At 37.0% G+C, this 22,193-nt stretch overlaps 1 protein-coding gene across 1 annotated transcript in view; it reads right to left on the reverse strand.

Moving 5' to 3' along the window:
* The window catches only part of ANO3 (anoctamin 3), a 418,996-nt gene that overhangs the window by 203,453 nt on the left and 193,350 nt on the right, over positions 1-22,193 (reverse strand). The window contains 1 exon segment of the mRNA XM_062198061.1: positions 277-471. Coding sequence (XP_062054045.1) covers positions 277-471 — 195 coding nt within the window.

Here is a 22,193-nt window from a genome sequence, read left to right on the forward strand (position 1 = left end):
GAACCCATAATTAATTTAGCAGAGTCTGCCTTCCACTGCAGTCAGTGGGAGAGCCAGACTCATATGGGATTGGCTACTTTCTAGGAAAGGAAGGTATGAAAACAGGGCTGGCCAACAAATGGCTGTTGTTCTGACTGGCAGGATTTAATGGGCCCTCCTCTGCAACTTAATTCCCAAAGGCTGCATAAATACTAGTCAAACGGGAAAAGAAAAGAAAAAATCTTTTGAGAACACTAACTCTTTCAAAGCAGTACAAGAAAACATATTGCTACTCACCTTGCTCAGCTTTATCAGCAGAAATTAAGGTGACAGAAGTGGGAGCCTGAGATTCGCTTTCAATGGATTGGAAGAGAGAGGTGGACTGGCTCAAGCTCTTTGAGTAAGCATAGCTCTGTGCAAGGCAAGGCAGGGATCGCCGAGATGGTTTTAATGATGTTTCTTTTGTTATTTCACTCTTGCTTATATTCATACCTGCAAATTCAAAACAACAAGTTCTTGCAATAAGAGGTAATGAATAGAAGTCAACAAATAATTTCAATTCTTTGATAACTGATTCAGGTACTCTTATAAAATTCCATTTAGTAATTAGAACTAATTGAGCTAGTTCTTTTGTATATTTTGTCAGGGAAAGCAATTTGAGATTGCTGTCAAGTAGTCTTTAGATATAAACAGCTCCTCTTCCAGTTTGAAGTTAAACTTTATTTTTTAACGGTTCTGAGGAAAAAAATAAACTGATGTTCAAGTTGATGTAGGAATTGATGAAAGCAAATTATTTTGACTGTCTTTGTATAAACCTAGCCATTTAGGTTTTTAAGCAGCATGATAAATAAAAGCAACTGCTTAAACATTCAAATTGCTATTACTAAATGGAGCTCTTCTTTCTGTACCCTCCCCTCTTTTGGACACAAACATAATGTATTATCTGTGTTCTAGAGGCAGGAAAGAGATGACAGCCAGCAAGCAGGGATCAAGAGAGCCTTCCCGAGCTCAGGGTAATAACTGCCCCATTCATGTACAGAGGCTAATCTGCAGAAAAAGGAGTGTCCCTTAATAGGACTCTGCTTCCATATGCAGAAGCCCAGACACATTGTGTGTTCCAGCAAAGAATGGTCCCATTCCCATATCCCTATCCATCTGCATCTCTGTTATAGCAATCCTAAACCGCAGAACATTCATCACCAGGTGTCTCTGGACATTGCCATTTATGACAGCATCTCCCACTCAGACTGTTTCACTAGGGCCCTGGGAACATCAATCAAACATTACAAAAATCTATTTAGTATCCTCCTCAGCTTTTTCTCTGGATAACTTAGTCCTCTCCTTAATCTCACCCAAAACCAGGCACCTCCTCACATTGCCCACTACTGATGCTGCATTTATTGCTCTCTTCTTTTTCACAGTGGCCTCAGACTTCAGGCCAACCAGCCGTAAGGGGGAGCAGACATAGTCCGTGCTCCTAATTGCCTCTCCCAGGTAATTCTTCACCCCTCCCCTCTAAAAATAATAAAAATAAAATAAACCTTTTACATTCCTGCCATTAGAGAGTTCCTCTACTCTTCCTCTTGCTGTTAGTTTCACTTACCAGTTCCTGGTTAGTTCCCATTAAAAATATAGCTTCTAAGTCACCTCCCTCTGCTTACCAGTTGTTATCGTCTACACAATATGTTCTTTTAATGACTTAGTTTATGTTTGCATACATTGCTAGAACTCAAGATCCATGATGGTACGGGTTTTTGCTCAATTTTCTTTGTTACATTATTTCCAGTGTCTAAAACACTGAATAGTTCCTGGAGGGCTCTCAACAAATGTTTGTTGGATGAATGCATCCTTGCTGTTGTCATTTGTCCAGGTGCAGGATCATGTCTCAGTTTCTTTTTTTTAAAAAAAAAAATCATTTATTTGAAAGGCAGGGGGAGAGAGAAAAGAGAGAGAGAGAGAGAGAGGAGAAATTTTCGATCCACTGTTTCACTCCCCAAATGACTGCAATGACCAGAGCTGGGATAGGCTGAAGGTAGGAGCCTGGAACTCCTGCTGGGTCTCCCACATAGGAGCAGGGCTGAAGCACTTGGGCCATCTTCTGCTGTTTTCCTATGTGCATTAGCAGGGAGCTGGAATGTAAGTGGAACAACCTGGTCTTCAGCCGGTACTCAATGGGACTCCAGAGTTGGCAGGCAGCAGCTTAACATGCTGTGCCACAAAGCCAGCCCCATGTGTTAGGTTCTTTTATCTGCCCCATGTGTTAGGTTCTTTTATCTTTTATCTTTATTACCTACTGCTAATACCTGAGCATATGTGATATTCAGGAAATGTTTGTGGAATGAATGTTTGGTTATGACTCAGCTCTTTCAATAAACTTACTGTCTTCAATCTGCCTATAAAACAGTGTTGTAGCCTCATCAATAGAACAAGTTTGTCAACTATGGGATCTCTACAAAGTTTAAAGCTATATTGTTACAATTCCTTATTTTACTTTACCTTTACTTTACTAAATGATAGCTTTTAAAAAACTGTTTGATCTTGAATTACTCCTTAAAATGCTTCTTACTAACATGTGTGTTGAGCAGTGGGCTATGTATGCTGTCAGCGGAATGTAAACAAACTCATGAAAGGTTTTCACTTCAGTTCTGAGTTTGGATTCCATTCAAGACAGAGCAATGGATCTGGTTACTACTGAGTAGATATCACTTGTAAGACTCTGTGATTGACACTTTTTTTTTTTTTAAACAGGCAGAGTTAGACAGTGAGAGAGAGAGAGAGAAGGAGAAAAAGGTCTTCCTTCCGTTGGTTCACCCCCCAAATGACCGCCACGGCACTGCGCCGATCTGAAGCCAGGAGCCAGGTGCTTCCTCCTGGTCTCCCATACGGGTACAGGGCCCAAGCTCTTGGGCCATCCTCCACTGCACTCCTGGGTCACAGCAGAGAGCTGGACTGGAAGAGGAGCAACCGGGACAGAATCCAGCGCCTCAACCGGGACTAGAACCCGGTGTGCCAGCACTGCAGGCAGAGGATTAGCCTACTGAGCCGTGGTGCCAGCTGACACATTTTTTAATCCATTTTGTGAGACATTTATTTATTTTACACAAGTAAATAACATAAAACATTCTAATTTTAAGAGGTTTTAAATTACAGAAGAAAATAGAATAAGAAGCAAAAAAATACCTTTTTTTACAGATTCCCAATCCCAGCCTCTTCCCAAATTGAATAAATTTAATCAGATTGCTGATCATTGTCTGTATTTCTTGTACATAAACATATAACCAAAAGTTTTCCTTAAAAGTGGGATTATACAGAGTCACATTTCATTATCCCACCTAATATGTCTTGGATACTTTTACATTTTGGTCCATATATATCTACACCAGACTTTTTAAATTATTACCAAGTATTCCAAAGTATAGGGTCATAATCTATTTGCTAATTCCTCTGCCAAAAGGACAGCCAAATATTTTTCAATAGTTAACTTTTAAAAGAATACAGCTATGAGCATACTTATAAAAGCCTTATTTTTGCAAGCATTTATTTCTCTAAAACAGATACACTCTTGCTAAGTTGAAGGACATGAATATTTATCATTTGTATAGATGTGCCAAAGTGCCTCCTTAAAAGCTTTATCTTTTCATGCTTCCGATAACAGAACAAGATGAGATCTGTCTCCTATGACTTGGCCAACTCTAGACAGTATCAGCTATTTTCTTTGTGGACAAAATAAGAAGCCAACAATAATAAAAAAGAAAGAAAAAACTCATTGATTTAATTTGCATGTTACAAATTGAACATGTTTTCATGTACTTTGAAGCTAATTATAACACCTAAGTGACTATGCTGTTTAATAGTTGTATTGTTAGACTTTTGCTTAATGATTTACATAGATACTATAAATGCCCCATTTACCATATGTACTACAGAGCAAATAAAATTTACATAAGTCAAATGCAATTGTGTATAATTGTTTCATTTAATTTTACAATAATCTTAAAAGGCAGGTATTGTGAATTCTGCTGAGGGGCATAGAGAGGGAAGCAGCATGCCTTAAATTACAATGGCAAATAAATAGAATGGAGATTCACTCTCTAAGTTGTTGTGAGCACGAAAGCCACCACATGAAGGTGCTTCTACAAATTAAAATGAAAACTAAAACAAGATCCCTTTACAGACATTGAAATGCAAAGAACCAAGTCCAACCAGTAAAGGTTGAAATACAAAGCTGGCCCAGCACCCGCCAGGCTCACTAGGCAAATCCTCTGCCTAAAGCGCTGGCAATCCAGGTTCCAGTCTCAGTTAGGGCACTGGATTCTGTCCCGGTTGCTCCTCTTCCAGTCCAGCTCTCTGCTGTGACCCGGGAGGGCAGTGCTTGGGCCCTGCACCTGCATGGGAGACCAGGAGGCACTGGCCATAGTGGCCATTTGGGGGGTGAACCAACGGAAGGAAGACCTTTCGCTCTGTCTCTCTCTCTCACTGTCTAACTATGCCTGTCAAAAAAAAAAATACAAAGAGAATAAAACAGCAGATCATCTGATTCTACGAAATTTTATATCCACCACCTTTACATGTTGATTATATTAAAACAAATGTCAAATATCAAAGTTGAAAGTTGAAAAGGGTAAGGTATGTGCATTAATATATGGAGGATCCAATTAATAACATTTGCTTGCAGATTCTTGTCTTAACCTCACCTTTTCCATAGGGTCAGGGTTACCACAGGTGTGGTCAAGGAAAAACTGAAGAAAGGTACATATTCTATTATGATTATATCATAAAACAAACAGCTTTATATCATTCATATTTTTTTAGGCTAAAAACTTTAATATATACTTTGGTAGGCATTTCATGAATAAATTTCAAGTCTCTAAGGATGTAGTCAAATGTATGAATTTGAATAAAGACTCACAGAGATACTATGTTGTCATGGCCCTGTGGGGAGAATAAGAATTTTGAAAAAGAAGTCATAAAAGAATTCTTGAAAGCAAGGATACTTGAAATATGTTTTACCAAAATAAGGCATTGTTGAACAGATGAAACTCAGATAAACCTAGAGATGAGAATTTTATCTTTCTGCTTTATAAAAAGATATATTTATTTTTCACATTAATTTTCAGTAAACAAAGTAAACATGAACTAGAAGGGTTGGCAAGAAAGAACTGTGAATTGTAAACAATTGGAAGATTCATTCTCGGTTTTCTGGGACTCTGATAGCAAGCAAGGAAATCACTATTTTGAAGAGGAATTCCCCAATGTCCACTGAAAGACTGAGACACCTCAAACAGTAAATGGACCGGTTTTGGTTTTTTAATTTTCTGATTCTAGTTGAGAATAGGTTTTTTTTCTAGTAGAAAATATGAATAAAAAGAATATATATATATATATTATTTTGGGAAGAATTAGGGGGAGGTGCACAGATAGAAGACAGCAATAGTTGATAGTAAAGATGTTGAACTGAGAACAAAATACTCTTAGCAGTACCTGGATCCTGGATCACGGAAAAGTGGGCTTGACACACATTCTATAATACTATTCACCTTAATGCATTTGATGTGTGATAAGATGGCCAACTGAGCTGCTAGTCACAAACCACAAGGCCTTGCCTCTGAAATTCTAGCCTATTTGTCAGAACACCCCCACCCCCCTTTTTTTTTTTTGACAGGCAGAGAGGACAGTGAGAGAGAAACAGAGAGAAAGGTCTTCCTTTGCCGTTGATTCACCCTCCAATAGCCACCGCGGCTGGCGCGCTGCGGCCGGCGCACTGCGCTGATCCGAAGCCAGGAGCTAGGTGCTTCTCCTGGTCTCCCATGGGGTGCAGGGCCCAAGCACTTGGGCCATCCTCCACTGCACTCCCAGGCCACAGCAGAAAGCTGGCTTGGAAGAGGGGCAACTGGGACAGAATCCGGCGCCCCCGACAGGGACTAGAACTCAGGGTGCCAGCCCTGCAAGGCAGAGGATTAGCCTATTGAGCCGCAGCGCCAGCCAGAACACCCTTTTTTCTAGGACGCCTTAGTTCATCAGGGACTTCCACATGGGAGACAAGGAGACAAGGATGAGAAAATGCAAAGGATGCTATCTCTCTACTGTCCTTTGCCCACCTCCCTCTCTCTGGGCTCACTGCACTCCTATGCATGTATATGTGTATTTGTTTTCGCACCTTGTAAATAAACTCAGTCACTTTGTGCATCATATCTGTGCCTGTCTTTAGAATGCTTCACTAGGTAGAAAGCAAGGAGGGAATAGGAATAAGAATTTAGACCCCACTTCTCCCACTAGCATTGATTGCAAGATGTAGCTTCAAAGAAGAGTGATTTCTACATTCCCTTTCTTATAATATTTAAACATAAGGGTTTGTTTTATTGTATTTAAGTGAAAGCTATCACACTGGTGGATTTTTTTTAAATAAACTTATATGAAGTGAAATAACTTAAATATGTTTGCAAATCTGTCAATATTTTTTTGTCATTTGTTACATTCCTATATCCACTTATTTATTTAACTTATATATTGTTCTCTGCAAATGCTTTGCTGACACGATATTTTTTTGTCATTTGTTACATTCCTATATCCACTTATTTATTTAACTTATATATTGTTCTCTGCAAATGCTTTGCTGACATTAAGTTTATAGTGGCAATGTTACAGTGGAGAACAATAAGAGAATTTTATCTTCTGAAGCAGTCAGGAACATTTTCTCACGAGGCATGTCATATTAGGGCAGAGACAAAAGAAACCTAATGTATGTACAGAAACTTGTTTATGCATATGTCTTTCTAGAGGTGCTTTTAGGCAAAGATAATAACATACAACTCCATGAAGAAAGTCTGTGATGGGGGACAGTCTGCAATGTACTTTTATAATTGACACAAAGTCTGTTTATGGTAAAATAAGCAAGAGAGTGGTGGGAATGTACTATTGCGGTATTCCAGGTGGGGGATAATAATTTACCTTTGGTAAATTATTTTATAAATCAATTTGCTTATCTTTTTCCGTGAATTTATATATCTCATGTACTTTTCTTGAACAACTATGTATTTTTAAAAACATGAAGCATTTTTAAACACTTCAAAGTATTTAATATTTTTCCATTTCAAAGAAGGGAAATTAGGAGAGGTTAAGAAATTTACTTAAGGTCACAAAGCTGGTAACTGGCAGAACTGACCTTTAAATCATAGCTATTCTACTGCAAAGTCCTTAATCTTTTCAGTATTTCCTCACATGCCCCAACCCTGCATGGTTCGTTCCTATGGTTGTGCTTGCTATAAATATCACACAAATTTTAAGCAGAAAGCTGTGGTGATAGAAGCCCAGAGTTTAAGAAAAGCTCAGGAACTATAACAATTCCACATCCACAATCTTAACCAACTGAAATATATTTTCATTAAAAAAGAATATGTTCTTATTGATACATTTGAACAGTAAATGTTTACCCACCATCACAAAATTGCATTTCTTATGCTGATCTTTAAAATAACAGCTACAGCAGTGGAGGATGGCCCAAGTGTTTGGGCTCTGCACCCCATGGGAGACCAGGATAAGCACCTGGCTCCTGCCATCGGAACAGCGCGGTGCGCCGGCCGCAGCGCGCTACCGCGGCGGCCATTAGAGGGTGAACCAACGGCAAAGGAAGACCTTTCTCTCTGTCTCTCTCTCTCTCTCACTGTCCACTCTGCCTGTCAAAAATAAAAATAAAAATAAAATAAAATAAAAAAAAAACAGCTACAGATAATACAAAATTTGCTGTGGGTATCAATGTGTACTACTGAGTCACAGAATAATTATCAATTATTATATCTACAATTGATTTTTTCATTCAATTATTCAATCATTTATTCAATAATCACATACAGTTCTTCAGTTCTTTTAAATCTACACTTAGCAACTTGTGTAAAATAGTGCTCTCAGGGGAAGCAGATACATAAAACAGAGTGTTAAAGACCATCATAAAGGTATGGACAGGGTATTATACAATTACCCAAAAGCAACTTCTAACCCAAATCTTGGTACCTGTGAAGCATTCAAATAAGCTGTTGCTGCTTTTTTATAACATATTCTCTCTTCTTGGATTTCATTTATTTATGCATCATGGATTAAATTTTTTTCTGCAAAGGCTTATTCCAGAAGGTAAGAAAGTGTGCATAAATTTTTCCACAAAAATATTGTTGAGGCCAGCATTGTAGTACAACATATCAACCCATATTGCAGACCAGGTTAGAGCTTTGGCTGCTCTTCTTCCAATCCCACTTCCAGTAACATGCCACTAGGCAGCAGAAGATTGCCCAAGTAGTTGCCTGTCACCCATGCAGGAGACCCAGATGGCCTTCCAGGTTTCTGATTTTGGCCTAGCTCAGCTCTGGATGTTGCAGCCATCCGAGGGGTGAACCAACAAATGGAAGATCTCTTTCTTGCACTCTGCCTATCAAATATACAAATAAATATTTAAAAAAATAATGTTGTAGAAAATACATGTCAAATGTGACGCTTTAGGGCTGGCGCTATGGGGTAGTAGATTAAGCTTCCACCTGAAGCACCAGCATCCTGTATGGGCACTGGTTTGAGTTCTGGCTGCTACTCTTCCAACCCAGATCTTTGCTTATGGCCTGGGAGACCCATGGAAGACAGCCTAAGTGCCTGACCTACTACAGCCACGTTGAATACCCGGAGGAAGCCCCTGGCTCCTGGCTTCAGTGGTCCAGCTCCAGCCATTATGGCCATTTAGGGAGTGAAACAGTGAATGGAAGACCTTTATTTCTGTCTCTACCCCTCTGTTTGCAACTTTACCTGTCAAATAAATAAATAAATAAAATATTTTAAAAATGCGATGCTTAAAGAAAATAGAGAAAATAGAATTAGAGATAAAAAAGTATCCTACATCCTGCTCTGCATTTTACAACCCATTATATCTTTAATACAGTGTTTTTTTTTTTCATTTTCTGAACCAAGCATTTCCAAAGCTATTATATGGGTCGTATTTACTAGAAATGCATATAATTTAAGCTGAAGGACTGAATCAAAAAGGGAGAGAAGGATCCAACATGGGAAGCGGGATACACAGCAGACTCATAGAATGGCAGATGTCCTAAACAACACTCTGGCCTCAGAATCAGCCCTTAAGGCATTCGGATCTGGCTGAAGAGCCCATGAGAGTATTGTAGGCATGGAAAGCCAAGATACCATGGAAAAGAAAAAAGAAGAAGAAGACCTAAATGAAAGATCTCTGTGAGTGAGATCCCAGTGGAAAGAACGGGGCCATCAAAGAAGGAGGTACCTTTCTCTGAAGGGAGGAGAGAACTTCCACTTTGACTATGACCCTATTGGAATAAGATCAAAGTCAGCGAACTCTAAAGGCTTCCATAGCCCTGGCAACTCATGACTAGAGCCTAGGGAGATTACTGACGCCATGAACAGGAGTGTCAAATTGTTAAGTCAGCAACAGGAGTCACTGTGTACTTACATCCCATGTGGGATCTGTCCTTAATGTGTTGTCTAATGTGCAGTGATGCTATAACTAGTACTGAAACGGTATTTTTACACTTTGTGTTTCTGTGTGGGTACAAACTGATGAGATATCCTAACGTTCTTAAGAGTGCAATTTCTTTTCAAAGTTTCCCATCAAATGCCATCAGTTTTCTGCTTGTGATCCCATTATTTGCAGTAGCTTTTTTTTTGCTTAGCGTGTTTAAAATTTCCCGCACAGCATAGTCAAGCTTATTTTCTTCCATTTTCCAAAGTTCCATTTCTTTCCTTCTATGACTTTACCTGGCACCTATGAATAACATTAGAAAATTGCTCAGTGAAAGGTAATAGCTAGAAAATAATCAAATATCAGAATTTGTAAGCAAATGTAACTTTGTGATCCAAGGACAAACCTATAGAACTATAGGAATGTGTCATGCCCAAAACAGAGAACACATTTTTTCAAGTACAACCATTAGTACCAATTCTAATTGTACTAAGAGAACTTTATAAATGCTATCACATTTAAAATTATCTAATGAAATTAGCTTTACTTGTGTATACCTAAAATCACAAAACATGTAAATAAAATATCTTCTGAAAAGGCATTAATAGAATTCACAACTGAAGATGTCCTAAAGAGGAAAAGTTATTCTTCAAACTCCATTTATCTCATTGGGTTTTGAGCTTAAAGGAGGTTTTTTAAATTTATTTTTTAATGTATTTGGAAGACAGAGTTACAAGGATAGAGGGAGAGACTGGGAGATAGATCTTCCATCTGCTGGTTCACTTCCCAAAGGATCACTACAGCCAGGGCTGGGCCGGGCCTAAACCAAGAGCCTGTAACTCAACCAAGGTCTGCCACATGTGTGGCAGGAATCCAGGAACTTGGACCACCTCCCGCTACTTTCCCAAAGTCATTACAAGGGAGCTGGATTAGAAATTAAGGAGCCAGCACTTGAACCGATGCTCATATGGGATGCCAGCATTGGCATTGACGGCAGTAGCTTAACTAACAGCTCCACAGTGCTGGCCCCTGATATGGAGTTCTTAATTGGAAAAACAGATTTTTTAAAAATCCAATAAGAAAGCTAAATTGTGAAGAAAAAAAAAAAAGATTGACTGCTCTCAGTGCAAAGTACACATTTTTCTTCAAGAAAATTAACTCATCCTAAGTATTCATGTGAAATGAAGGAACATCTAGCAATTTATACGAGAAACTTTGAAAAGTCTAATAAAGTGTTAGAAGAATTTTGGTATATTTTAGCAGAGAAATTTTGATACTGTTAGGTAATTGATTTTAAGTCATGTTCATAAATGGAAATATCTAAAAATACCAAATACTTTTATCTATCTCATGTGGTTTAGTTGGAATTCATACATTCAGAAACATTTGAAAATGGATGGCCTGAGATTGAGTGGTATCTTGGGATGTTATTTAGTTTTATAAAATCCAAATGTACTTTTCTATATTAGTGAATATAACAAAGCATATTCATCTGTATTATAAGAATTGGGAAAAGCATAAATGTGCACAGTTTTCTAACTTGTCTTACTTGTCAAAATCCTAGTAGTTCTGTCTTCTTTAAAGGAACAGTTATTTTATTACTTCCATGTACTTTTATTAAAAAATATTTACTTGAAAGTCAGAGCTACACAGAGAGAGGAGAGGCAGAGAGAGAAGGAGAGGCAGAGAGAGGTCTTCCATCTGCTGGTTCACGCCCCAATTGGCTGCAAGGGCTGGGGCTGAGCTGATCTGAAGCCAGGAGCCAGGAGCTTCCTCTGGGTCTTTCCATTATTGTTCAGGAGCCCAAGGCCATTTTCTATTGCTTTCCCAGGCCATAGCAGAGAGCTGGATCGGAAGTGGAGCAGCCCAAACTGGAACTGGTGCCCATATGGAATGCTGGCACTGCAAGTGGAGGCTTTACCCGCTACACCATAGTGCAGGCCCCCTTGCATGTACTTTTTTGGTGGAAATTATTGCTAGTGAAAAAAAATCAGCATTGATTGAGTACTTAAAAATTGTCAAGTGCATCTTGTATGCTGGTGATACTTCTTGTAATCATTCTATTAGGACTTTATGTATGCAAATCCTGAGGCACAAAGGACATAAGTGCATTGTCTCAAGTCCGTATCTTGGAAGTGTTGGAGCTTGGAACAAATCAGGTCCATCTGATTGTGAAGACCATTCTTTGCAATATAACATGCTGTTTCTTAGTCTATTCAAAACTTCTTTACCTTAGTTGGCTCTTCACTCATTTTTCAGCTTTGTTGTCATTTTAAACAAGAACAAAGAATGATGTCTATTGTGTCAGGGTCCTGATAGGAAAGAGATGGCTGTCTCTGACTAGGGTGCTCGAGTAAAACTCACTAAAGGGAACATTTGCGACAGTGAGATAAGGATCAATGGGATCCAGTGAAGGTCTGTAAAGCTCCCTGCAGTTAATAAGGGCCTGAAATCTTACCATTCTTAAACATGAAGAAACAAATGGAGGAACCTAGAGACAATCACTGGGGGAGAGAAAAAAAATCTGTAGAAACTGTGTGCTTAAAGGTGGAGACCAGCCTGGCACAGACAGATCCAGGAGGGCCAATGTATCAACCTCCCACTTGGCAGTCTCTGATCTGCTTCTGATGCCTCCCACTGCTCAAATCTACAAAGTAGCTAATTGTCATGAGAGCCCCAGGTTTTCATTGTCCTTATGGTTCTGCTTCCTGGAAAATGTGATAAAGTATAAAAAGGTTCAACATGGAGAGATAAATGATTACCCACTACAGGAGGTACAGATGTGCAAGTTCAGAGCAATTTTCAGCACAACCTTTGGGGACAGAAATCATGACACATGCTTTTGCTATTAGAACACAAAATCTACATGTTTTGTTCCACATATTGTGAATACCCTAAAAAGCTTAGAAGTAAACATGAGAAAAGTAACTAACTATTAATTTTAGTGAACATTTGTTTGCTTGGTGTCAGACTCCATGCTGTACACAAATATGAACAAGACATACTTAGCAAGAAATAAACAAGAAGAGCTAACAAAGGATTGATTAAAGCAAGAATAACTGGCAAAATTAAAATTTAGTCCATTCAAGTAAGTTGTATGGGGATGCATAAAAAGTTCTCTAGCGAGTTTGATGCAAGAGACAATATTGACAGAATGCTATGAAACTATGAAGGACTTTGAAAATTGATACAAATGTTTTAACAGTTCTAAAGATGAAATGAGTGCCCTCATTTACCTTTATCTTTGCACTGTTCTCTGATTTACAACCATTAGTATTTTCCACATCCTAGTAATTTCGCTTTTAATGCTGTATTTCCTCTCTACCAGATCACACATAAAAATGTTGGTAATACCTCCCTTATCACAATAAACATCTATTTGAAGTTAAACACCTCACCCCAAGTTACAATGTGTACTTTTCTTCAATAGTCCTTCATATGCCCGTATTTATTTATTAGGGTATTATTTAGCATATGGTCTGACCAGGTGTAAGGTAGGTTACAAGAGGCTAAGATTATGTTTGTCTTATTAACACACACAGCTTTAGCTCCTGGAACTGTGTCTTCACACACAGTATCAAAGTTAAAATTTACTTAATAAAAACTTAGCTAAGACCCCATTAATAATTAATTTACTGATTCTAGAATTTGGCACGCTATTGCAATACATGATAAGTATTCTTTCTAGACAATAAGGATATAGTGGGGAACACAACTGATGAAACTTACTAACCCTATAGAGATTAAAATCTCTTTTTTAAAAATATTTATTTATTCATTTAAAAGTTATCATTACAGAGAGAGAAAGAGAGAAAGAGAGAGATCTTTTATCCACTAGTTAACTCCCCAGATGACTGCAATGGCTGGGTCTTTGCCAGGCCAAAGCCAGGAATAAGAAGATTCTTCCAGGTCTCTCACCTGGGTAGCAGGGACCCATGCTCCAGGGCCATCTTCTGCTGCTTTTCCCAGGCAGCAGAAGTCAGCTAAAAACAAAGAGATTCCAGGAAAGTTCAGTCACCATTGATGTGTCTCATGCTTGTCAAGTTTAACAAAAATATTTGTTTTTCCTAGCACTAACACAGCTATTGATAGACTTCTAAAAACAAGTCAAATGCTGGTATCTCTTTTTTTCTCAATAGTTTAAAACAAATCCTGAAAATGAAACTTTCTGAATACCTTGAAGTTATTGTTTTGAAAACCATGTTGGTGCCTCTCTCATCACACTCAATAGGCTTTGAGTGTGTGTGCGTACAGGGGCAAAATCAAACTCCTGATCATCTTTACCTGCCTCATGGAAGGGGAATCCTAATAAGAGCAAATCTTGGGCTTACATTAGGATATAACATTTAATATCTCACAGTGTCTCTGGCAAGCTGAGAAGTTACAATATTGTCAAGAGGGATGTGGAAGAGCAATACTGACTGTTCTACTCTGAGGAGCCTGAAAATGGCATTTGGAATTTGGCTATGCAGGAATCTGTAAGGCAGGAGAAACTTGAATCACACCCTGTCCCAGAGTGGGAAATTTTTGAGGACTCCCATAACATTTAACAGGTTTATGGTGGCGTTTTGAAAAACTAAAATTCTGGTCCAATCCCTTCCAATGGCTTGATGGTATTTGTAAATACTAGTGGGTTAACTAGAAGCAAATTTGGTGATGTATAGAATCTGAACCCCAACACACTGTAACTGGTCTAAGCAGTACTGCATTGGAGAACAACCTGTTCTATATTTTTAGCCTATCATGAACATTTGTAACCATGGAACTTCCCACTTCTTGCCACCTGCTGCTGTGGTGCTTACTTATGGGTTTCTCTATGCTGTGCCAAAGTGTGAAAATTTGTACATCTGCTTTTAAACACATTTTGATATTTCATAACTGAAAGCTAATTTCAAACCTTAAGAATGGGAAAATTATTTTACTAATTCTAGAAAAACATAGAATATAGTATTGATTGTGGACATTTTTCTCAACCAAAGAAAATTTTAATTGTTACTGCTGATGTTATTGTAAAAAAAAAGTCTGTCTGTTTTTAAAAATAGTGAAATGTAGTAAAGATATAATATTATGCTATTATTAACTGTTTAATTATTTTCTGTTTATTACTGATAGTTTATTTTTTACCTATTATTAGCTACCTACTCTTTTGGGTTTTTTTTACAGGAAGTCATAGCTTGAGTTTTAGTTAATATCATTTGAACCTTTATGTTTTAAAATCATATTTTAAACATCACAGCTTTACTGTCTTCAAGCGGATTATACTATTTTTTTCAAATTTCTGAGTTCAATAAAATCAAGCTGTGTTTTGTTGAATACCATCTATTCTCTTTATGAAAAGTATATATATATTTCAATAAATGATCCATGTATTTGTTTCCTTCCACTTTTCTTTATTTTTAATTTACATAGAGTAAAATATACTTTTTGATGTAGAGTTAAACATATGCATAGATTCTAATAACCACAGCACACACAGGAAAAATTCCACTACCCCAAAGAATTTACTTGCCCTGTTCATTTGTGTCCAGGCTTTCTTGTCAACCTAAAATCATGACAACTGTTCTTCACATCTATATTCTATATCGTTACCTTTTCCAGAGGACCATACACTATCTAACTTTTATGATTTAATTTCTTCACTTACCAAGATGCATTTGAGAATGTGTTCTTCAGGGCTGGCGTTGTGGCACACTGGATAAAGCCACTGCCTGTGACTATAGCACATCATAGGGGCACCCATAGAATTGCAAATTGTTCCACCTCCAACCCAGCTCCCTGTTATTGTTCTTGGGAAAGCAATAGAGAATGATCCAAGTACTTGGATCCTTGCACCACTTTAGAGGACCTGGAAGAAGATCCTTGCTTCTGGCTTTGGCCTGGTGCAGTCTGGGACATTGTGGCCATTTGGGGAGTTAACCAGAGGACAGAAGATTCTCTCTCTCTATTTCTGTCTCTCCCTCTTTCTCTGTAACTCTGCCTTCCAAATAAATAAATAAATCTTTAAAAAAAATTGTTCCTCTTTATCACTAAATAGTCATTCTATTGTGTGGCTGTTAATTCATTCACTGAAGGATATCTGGGTTGTGCTCAGGTGGATTTTGTGTGTGTGTGTGTGTGATTATGAATAATGTTACTTTAGATATGCACTTAGAAGTTGTAGATGATGTCCTATTTATATATTTTTGCTTTTGTTATTTGAGCTTCTTGTGTAATATCTAAAAATTGATGCCAAGGCCAATGTTAAGGAATCCTTTGTAAAAAGGATTTACATTTTATTGGGAGGCAAGAGAGAGAAAGAGAGAGAGAGAGAGAGAGAGAGAGAGAGAGAGAGAGAATCTTTCCATTGGTTCACTTACCACATGCCCACAGCTAATGTTGGGTCAGGCCAAAGCCAGGAGTCTGAAGCTCAATCTGGATATCCCATATCTGGGTCCTAAGTGCTTCAGAAATCATCTGTTTTCTCCAAGAGTGAGTGTTATTAGAAAGCTGGAATTGGAAGTGAGACAGGACTCAAACCAGGCACTCTGATATGGGATGCTGGCATCTGGAATGGTGTCTTAACTTCTGCACCAAATGCCCCCCAAAGGACTTTTGCCCTACATTTTCTTCTAGGAGTTTTACAGTTTTTGGTTTTCAGTGCAGTGTGTAGAAATCATTGCCTACCACAAAGTTGTAAACCCTTTATCTTATATTTCTGTAGCTTTACCATTTACATTTATGTCTATGATCTGCTAGGAGGTTTTTATATACAATATGTGTCAAAATAATATTTAACCATGTGATAATCTTATTTTAGCACATCTTGTTGAAAACATTGTCCTTTCTCCATACAGTTGCTATAAAACTTTTATAAAAAAAAAAAATCAGTCATCTATATTTGTGTGGGTATCTTTCTGGATTTTCTGTTTTTGTTTTGTTTTGTTTTTTTACACTGGCAATGCCTATCACTTCACCTGTGCCATGATATTTTGATTCTTCCAGCTTTATAGTAAATCTTAGAGGCAGGCAAGGTGATTTCCAATTTTGTTCTTTTCTATTACTGCCACTATTTGAATTCTTTTATCTACCCTTACAAGTTTAAAATTTTACTATGTTTTTACTTTTTATTATTAATTTATGCAAAAATTGTAAGGTAATACACAATGAGTACCCATAAACCCCCACCCCGTTTCCCCTATTAACATTTCAAATTAGCATATTTGTCACAACAAATGAACCACACCCAGTTTTCCCTAATCTTTAAATCTGAGCTCTTTTTATCTCTCACAGCTCACCTAACCTCTAATAATCAGTATTCTGTGTTCAGGATGAGATTGTTTTTTAATTTTAGCTTCCATGTATAAGGAAGAATATATGGTATTTATCTTTTTGTGTTTGGCTTATTTCACTCGATATGATGTCCTTCAGTTCCAACCTTTTTGCTGCAACTGATATGATTTAATTCCCTTTTATAGCTGAATAATAATCTATGGAGCATATATACCACATTTTCTTTATCTATTTGTCTGATAATGGAGACCTTGGTTGATTCTATATTGTGACTGTTGTGAACAAAGGTGCTGTAAACATGGACTCAGTTCATCATTATCATCATGAAATCCTGTTGATATGATTGAGACTTCATTAAATCTGTATATCAAGCTATATATCAATTTAAGAAGAATTAACTTCTTAACTATATAAAGTCTTACTGATGGAGATGGTATGACTGAAGTGGTATTTTCATACTTTGCTCCATACAAATCCTGCACATGTTTTGTGAGATTCATAGTTAATTATTTCATTTTGTTGGAGCAATTACCAAAGGCATTAACTTCACTTTACCATTTTGAATTATTTATTGTTAGTGTATAGAAATATAATTGGTTTTTATTTACCGATACAGTATTCTATGAACTTGCAAGTTTGTTTATTAGTTCTCGGAACAGCTTTGTAAATTTTTTGAGGTTTCTCTACATAGACAATCAGACTGCCTGCAAAGAATGATAGTTTTATTTCTATCTATTTATCTTCCTATGCCATTCAATGACTTCTATTTCTTTTTATATACTCATGGTATTTTTAGCACTTCTACTATGATGCTGAGCAGGAGAGGTAGAATTGGATATCCTTGCTAGTGTCTGATCTTAGCGTGAAAGAAAACAGTGTTTTACAATCATTGTATATAGCACTTCTATGAATGCCTTATTATCACTTTAAAGTAAACTTCCTACTATTCCTGTTGTGCAGATGTGTTTATCATGACAGCGTTGACTACATTTAGGTTTTGGTATCAGTTGATATATTATGTAGTTTTCCAGCCACATTGATTTTTGAGAATGGATTAGCCTTAAATCTCTAGCTGATATTTTATCTATCTAATTCTCACAATTATCATCAATGGAAGCTTTAATTATGTGTATTCATAGTGATGAAAACCAAGGTTAAGTAACTTACTTAAGTACATTCAACACAATAACTGTCAAACTTTCCACCTGTATTCAAGTTCATGGGATTTCCAGGCTATGTTCTTACTATATCTCTCTGTCTCTCATCTTGCAAGAAGAGGGATTATTTTTGGCCTCTAGAGCAAACAAAAATTTCTCTCTCTCCTATACCCTACTTAAAACACAGAGAGGCCTTTAGAAGATTTCAGGAAAAGGACACACTTGTTCCAGGGCTCCATACAGTGAATCCAACGGTGTGTTGACTAAAGAGAAAATAAACTCCAGTATTTATTGTCTTGGTCTTGCTTCTTTGTGGTATTTGTCTCTTGTGTATTGGTAGTTGTGACTTTGAAGTTGAATTATGTACAGGGTTTCTGTAGACAACCCTTTGTATGATAACAATTTAGACTACACCTTAGAGATAGTTATGTTTTCATTTTTATTTAAGAATTCTTTGTGTTTACCAAGGTTTTGAAGGTATGTGATATTAAAACTAAGCATTAAATACAAGGCTAGAAAAAAGGGACCTAGGATATAATAACATTTGTAGCTGTTTTATATCTTAAAGCAGAGTACAGTTCAGTAAAGCCTTTAATTTAATGGCTCTAGTTAGGAAACAAACAAGCAAACAAAAAAACACTACAGTTTTTCCTAAATGTATCTCGTCTCTTTTGCATATCTTGTTCATGAATCTGTGTTAAGCCTGAAAGCAATTATTCTAACCTTCAACTAAATCTTCATTTCAATGCAACAGACACTATAAACCTTAAGTAATTCTATCTCATATTCTTCGTCAATAGTTTGGATTTATCAACTGGACAGAAACATCAACCCTAAAATATCTGTTGGACAACAAAAAACTGCTTTAAGATAAATACTATTTTAGTTTTGAGGGGGATAGAATTTCAATGTTCTTGTGAAAAAGATGTTTAGGATCTATAGAATAAAACTTCTTATCTAAAATAGAAGTTAATAAGAAAACAACCACCAGCCTCTTGAAAGAATCCATGCTGAGAAGGTAACTGTTATATTAAAACTTAAGAATATGGCCGCGCTGTGGTGTAGTGAGATAAAGCCCTGGCCTGAAGCACTGGCATCCCATATGGGCTCCAGTTCTAGTCCCAGCTGCTCCAGTTCTGATCCAGCTCTCTGCTATGCCCTGGGAAAACAGTAGAAGACGGCCCAAGTCCTTGGGCCCCTGCTACTGGCTCCTGGCTTCGGATTGGAGCAGCTGCAGCCATCTGGGGAGTGAACCTTCAGATGGAAGACCTCTCTCTCTGTCTCTACCTCTCTCTGTAACTCTGTCTTTCAAATAAATAAAATAAATATTAAAAAAGAAACTTACAGCGATAAAAATTTTAAAATAATTCATCATAAAAAGCCTAGTATGAAATTAGGAGAGAGACCATCATCTCACAATTTTTTTTAAAACTGACAGAATAGAAATATTTTAATATTGTCAGTATAAAATTATAATACATTTAAGATTGACAGACTGACATTATAGGAAAAATGCTTTCAAAATCATTTACATCACACAGATATTTAATACCCATTTTAAAGATATGGGAAAAGAGAACAAATGACTGGTTTTATTTCTGTTGGTTGGTTTTCTTTTTTTACCGTGCAATTTCTTTTTATTTATTTATTTTTAAAGATTTATTTATTTATTTATTTGAAAGGTACAGTTACAGAGAGAGAGAGGCAGAGGCAGAGAAAGAGTCTTCCATCCACTGGTTTGCTCCCCAGATGGCTGCAGCAGCCAGAGCTGCACCAATCCAAAGCCAGGAGCCAGGAAACTCTTCTGGGTCTCCCAACCAGGTGCAGGGGCCTAATTACTTGGGCCATCTTCTACTGCTTTCCCAGCTCACAGCAGAGAGCTGGATCAGAAGTGGAGCAGCCTGGACCCAAACCGGAACCCACTTGGGGTGCCAGCACTTCAGGCAGCAGCTTTACCCACTGTGCCACAGTGCTGGCCCCTTTCTTGGTTTTCAAAGTATCACCAATCTTTAATAAGTTTTCTTGCAATGTATCACACAAAAAAACAAAAGATCCTTTGGAATGTCCTCCTTAATCTTTGAAAAGAACAACAGACCAATGAATAAGTGTCTTTTTTTTTTTTTCTTTACTGTTGGAAAGAAATCCAAAGCCAAATAAAAATTCAAAAAAAAGAAAAACAAAACTCTCCTTCTAGCTGTTTGGTTATTTTCATCAGAAACTGATGCTATAGTTGCCCTTCAGATAGACTTTCATTGACACTATAACTTACTTAATAGATAATAGTCTCTGTATACTCAAAGAAGTAGCACTGGATAAACAGAAGACACTGGAAATAGTATGGGTCAGAGTATAACATTGAAACTCTGAAAGTAGCATCTTCAGTCACAATCAACAAATTCTTTGAATGCAAAGTTTGAGAGTTAATAGAGGGGACTAACTATATAGAACTCTCATTTCATCTTCTAAAATTTCTAACATGTCTAGCATCTTGGCAATTTTCCATATGCCAGTTGGTATAATGGCCATAGGGAAGGTCTAGTTCCTAAAAAAGTTTCTAGGTACACTCAATAGTAAAGAGGACATTAGGTAGCTCACAGTCCTATTCCCAAACATAGACACACACAGACACATACACAGGCACACGCACAGATGCACACAACAATAAGTAACTAAATAGTTTTCTACATTGCTATCCATGGCTACTACTTCCAGGCTACAAGTATGTATAAGGGTGGAGTAGGTATTTTCAGGATAAAATAATTCACTCTTCTACATCATAAACAAATTTCCCAAAATCAAACCAAATAAATTGACTAGATCATAATGATCATTGACAACTCTGAAAAAGAATATTGTATATTAAGAAACAAATTCAAATCAGGTAATTACATTAGCACTAAATATAGAATAACTTCCAAAGTTCTAGACAATTCCATTTACAAGGTTGTAATTTTCTGTGATTTCCAGTGGTTAAATTCTATTACTGTGTGTTTAAGAGAAGTCTCAAAGTCTTTTTTGCAAAATATATTCCAGTTATTCTTGTCATCTCTACTTTTATTTAATATTTGTTCAATTTCTTTATGTCAGTTATAATGGCACTTCCAATAAATACAAGGATATAAACTCAATGGACAAATTTTTATAAACTAGGACAGGAAGCCTTATGGGTAATTTTTTTCTACTAACCAATGTGTGTGTTCTGTTTTTAATAAAAATATTAACAAAACCCAAAGATGAACAGAGTGAAGGGGCATACAAAGTTATAGTTATGACTTCAGTGCTTTAGAGCTAAGTTACAACATACTTTGTAAAATAAAGATTTAGGATGATAGGATGACAATTTGCAAATATATGTGACTGAAGCAGGTGTAGCTGTCTTCATTTCCTCTTCCTGCTTTCATGGTCACCATGGGAAACATGGAGCCAAGCCAGGACTCAGCACTGCTTGTATATATAGCTCATGCCTGCCTGGGATTACCATTCTATAGCACACTCTTAGATGTCTTGACTCTTCTGAGTCTCTTTGGAAAAGAATCTCTGGCTTCTGAACAATGGTAAATACCTAGAACACTCATTTCCAGAAACACTCATAGATTTTTCTTGCTTAATTAATGATTTTAGTGACTAATGAGAGCAACGTGGAGCAGTTATTTAAGTCAGAGTAGAAGAAAATACAAAAAATCTGGTTCTTCATAACTTAACATAGCCAACAATAGATCCAAAACATAAATACACTCACACAATTCTCTTTTCTGCACTCACAAGTCATTTTCAAAAGATTTTATAGCATTTAATCTGCTTACCTAATAACGGTTATTTTTATTTGCATATGAGTATTATTACTAAATGTCATCTCTAATATATGACTCAGTCCCTTGGTGTCAGGAACCATAGAGGCTCTCTCATTTCTCCCATAGTGGCTGTACAGTGTTTTACATTCATGTGGACAACTTCAAGAGTCATGCAGATTTGAATACACCAGGGGCATCCCTGATACTCAAAATACGCATCTCACATTAAAATTTCTAAAGCAAACCTTACGGTATTTCATCAATAACCTAGTATTTCACCAAACTAAAGTTATAAGAGGTTAGGGGCTAAGAGGTTCTTTGAGTGTGTTATCTTAAAATATGTATACATGGAGATATTCTTTTGAACTAATTTTAATGATTTTGGTTATTATTTATTTCTCAAACAAATTCTTTATTTGGCCCTCCTATTTGTTTGTTTGTTTGTTTGTTTTGACAGGCTGAGTGGATAGTGAGAGAGAGAGAGAGAGAGAGAGAGAGAGAAATGGCTTCCTTTACCACTGGTTCACCCTCCAA

This window comes from Lepus europaeus, chromosome 7 (assembly GCF_033115175.1).
Source record: "Lepus europaeus isolate LE1 chromosome 7, mLepTim1.pri, whole genome shotgun sequence".
NCBI classification, from domain to species: Eukaryota; Metazoa; Chordata; class Mammalia; order Lagomorpha; family Leporidae; genus Lepus; species Lepus europaeus.